A 368-nucleotide genomic window follows, 5' to 3' on the forward strand; every position below is an offset into this window, starting at 1 on the left:
TACAATGGCCTGGTGAGTAATAGCACATAAAGACAATTCAATAATATTTGTTTCCTTAGGGTACCAAAAGAGTTTATGAATTAGATTGGGTTAGTCTTTTCATGAAAAAGCCATCTGTTTCTCCCTTCTCTGGAAAAAAGAGGGGAAAGCTAGCTTGTATTTTTTAATGACTACATTGATTTGAATGTAACGGCTAAATCCCTTTCTAATTGGGCTGTGCTTTTACTCTTACAGCCTTGGGATCTGTTAGTTATTTTATAGAGTTTTAAGTATTATGTGCAAATTCCACCTAAATCCTCACTTAAAGGTGCCATGCATTAAAATAGATACATCCTAATTAAAGGAATAGTTCAACCAAAAAAAAAAAA

At 32.9% G+C, this 368-nt stretch overlaps 1 protein-coding gene across 1 annotated transcript in view; it reads left to right on the plus strand.

The window, feature by feature from the left end:
• Positions 1 to 3: 3 nt before the first annotated feature.
• LOC107576564 (cathepsin K-like) overlaps positions 4 to 368 on the plus strand; it is a gene marked incomplete at its 5' end in the record, with an annotated part of 3,668 nt that continues 3,303 nt past the window's right edge. The window contains one exon of the mRNA XM_016262724.1: positions 4 to 12. Coding sequence (XP_016118210.1) covers positions 4 to 12 — 9 coding nt within the window. The remainder of the gene's footprint in view (positions 13 to 368) is intronic.

The sequence above is a fragment of the Sinocyclocheilus grahami genome, unplaced genomic scaffold (assembly GCF_001515645.1).
Source record: "Sinocyclocheilus grahami isolate Dianchi unplaced genomic scaffold, SAMN03320097.WGS_v1.1 scaffold3934.1, whole genome shotgun sequence".
Classification (NCBI taxonomy): Eukaryota; Metazoa; Chordata; class Actinopteri; order Cypriniformes; family Cyprinidae; genus Sinocyclocheilus; species Sinocyclocheilus grahami.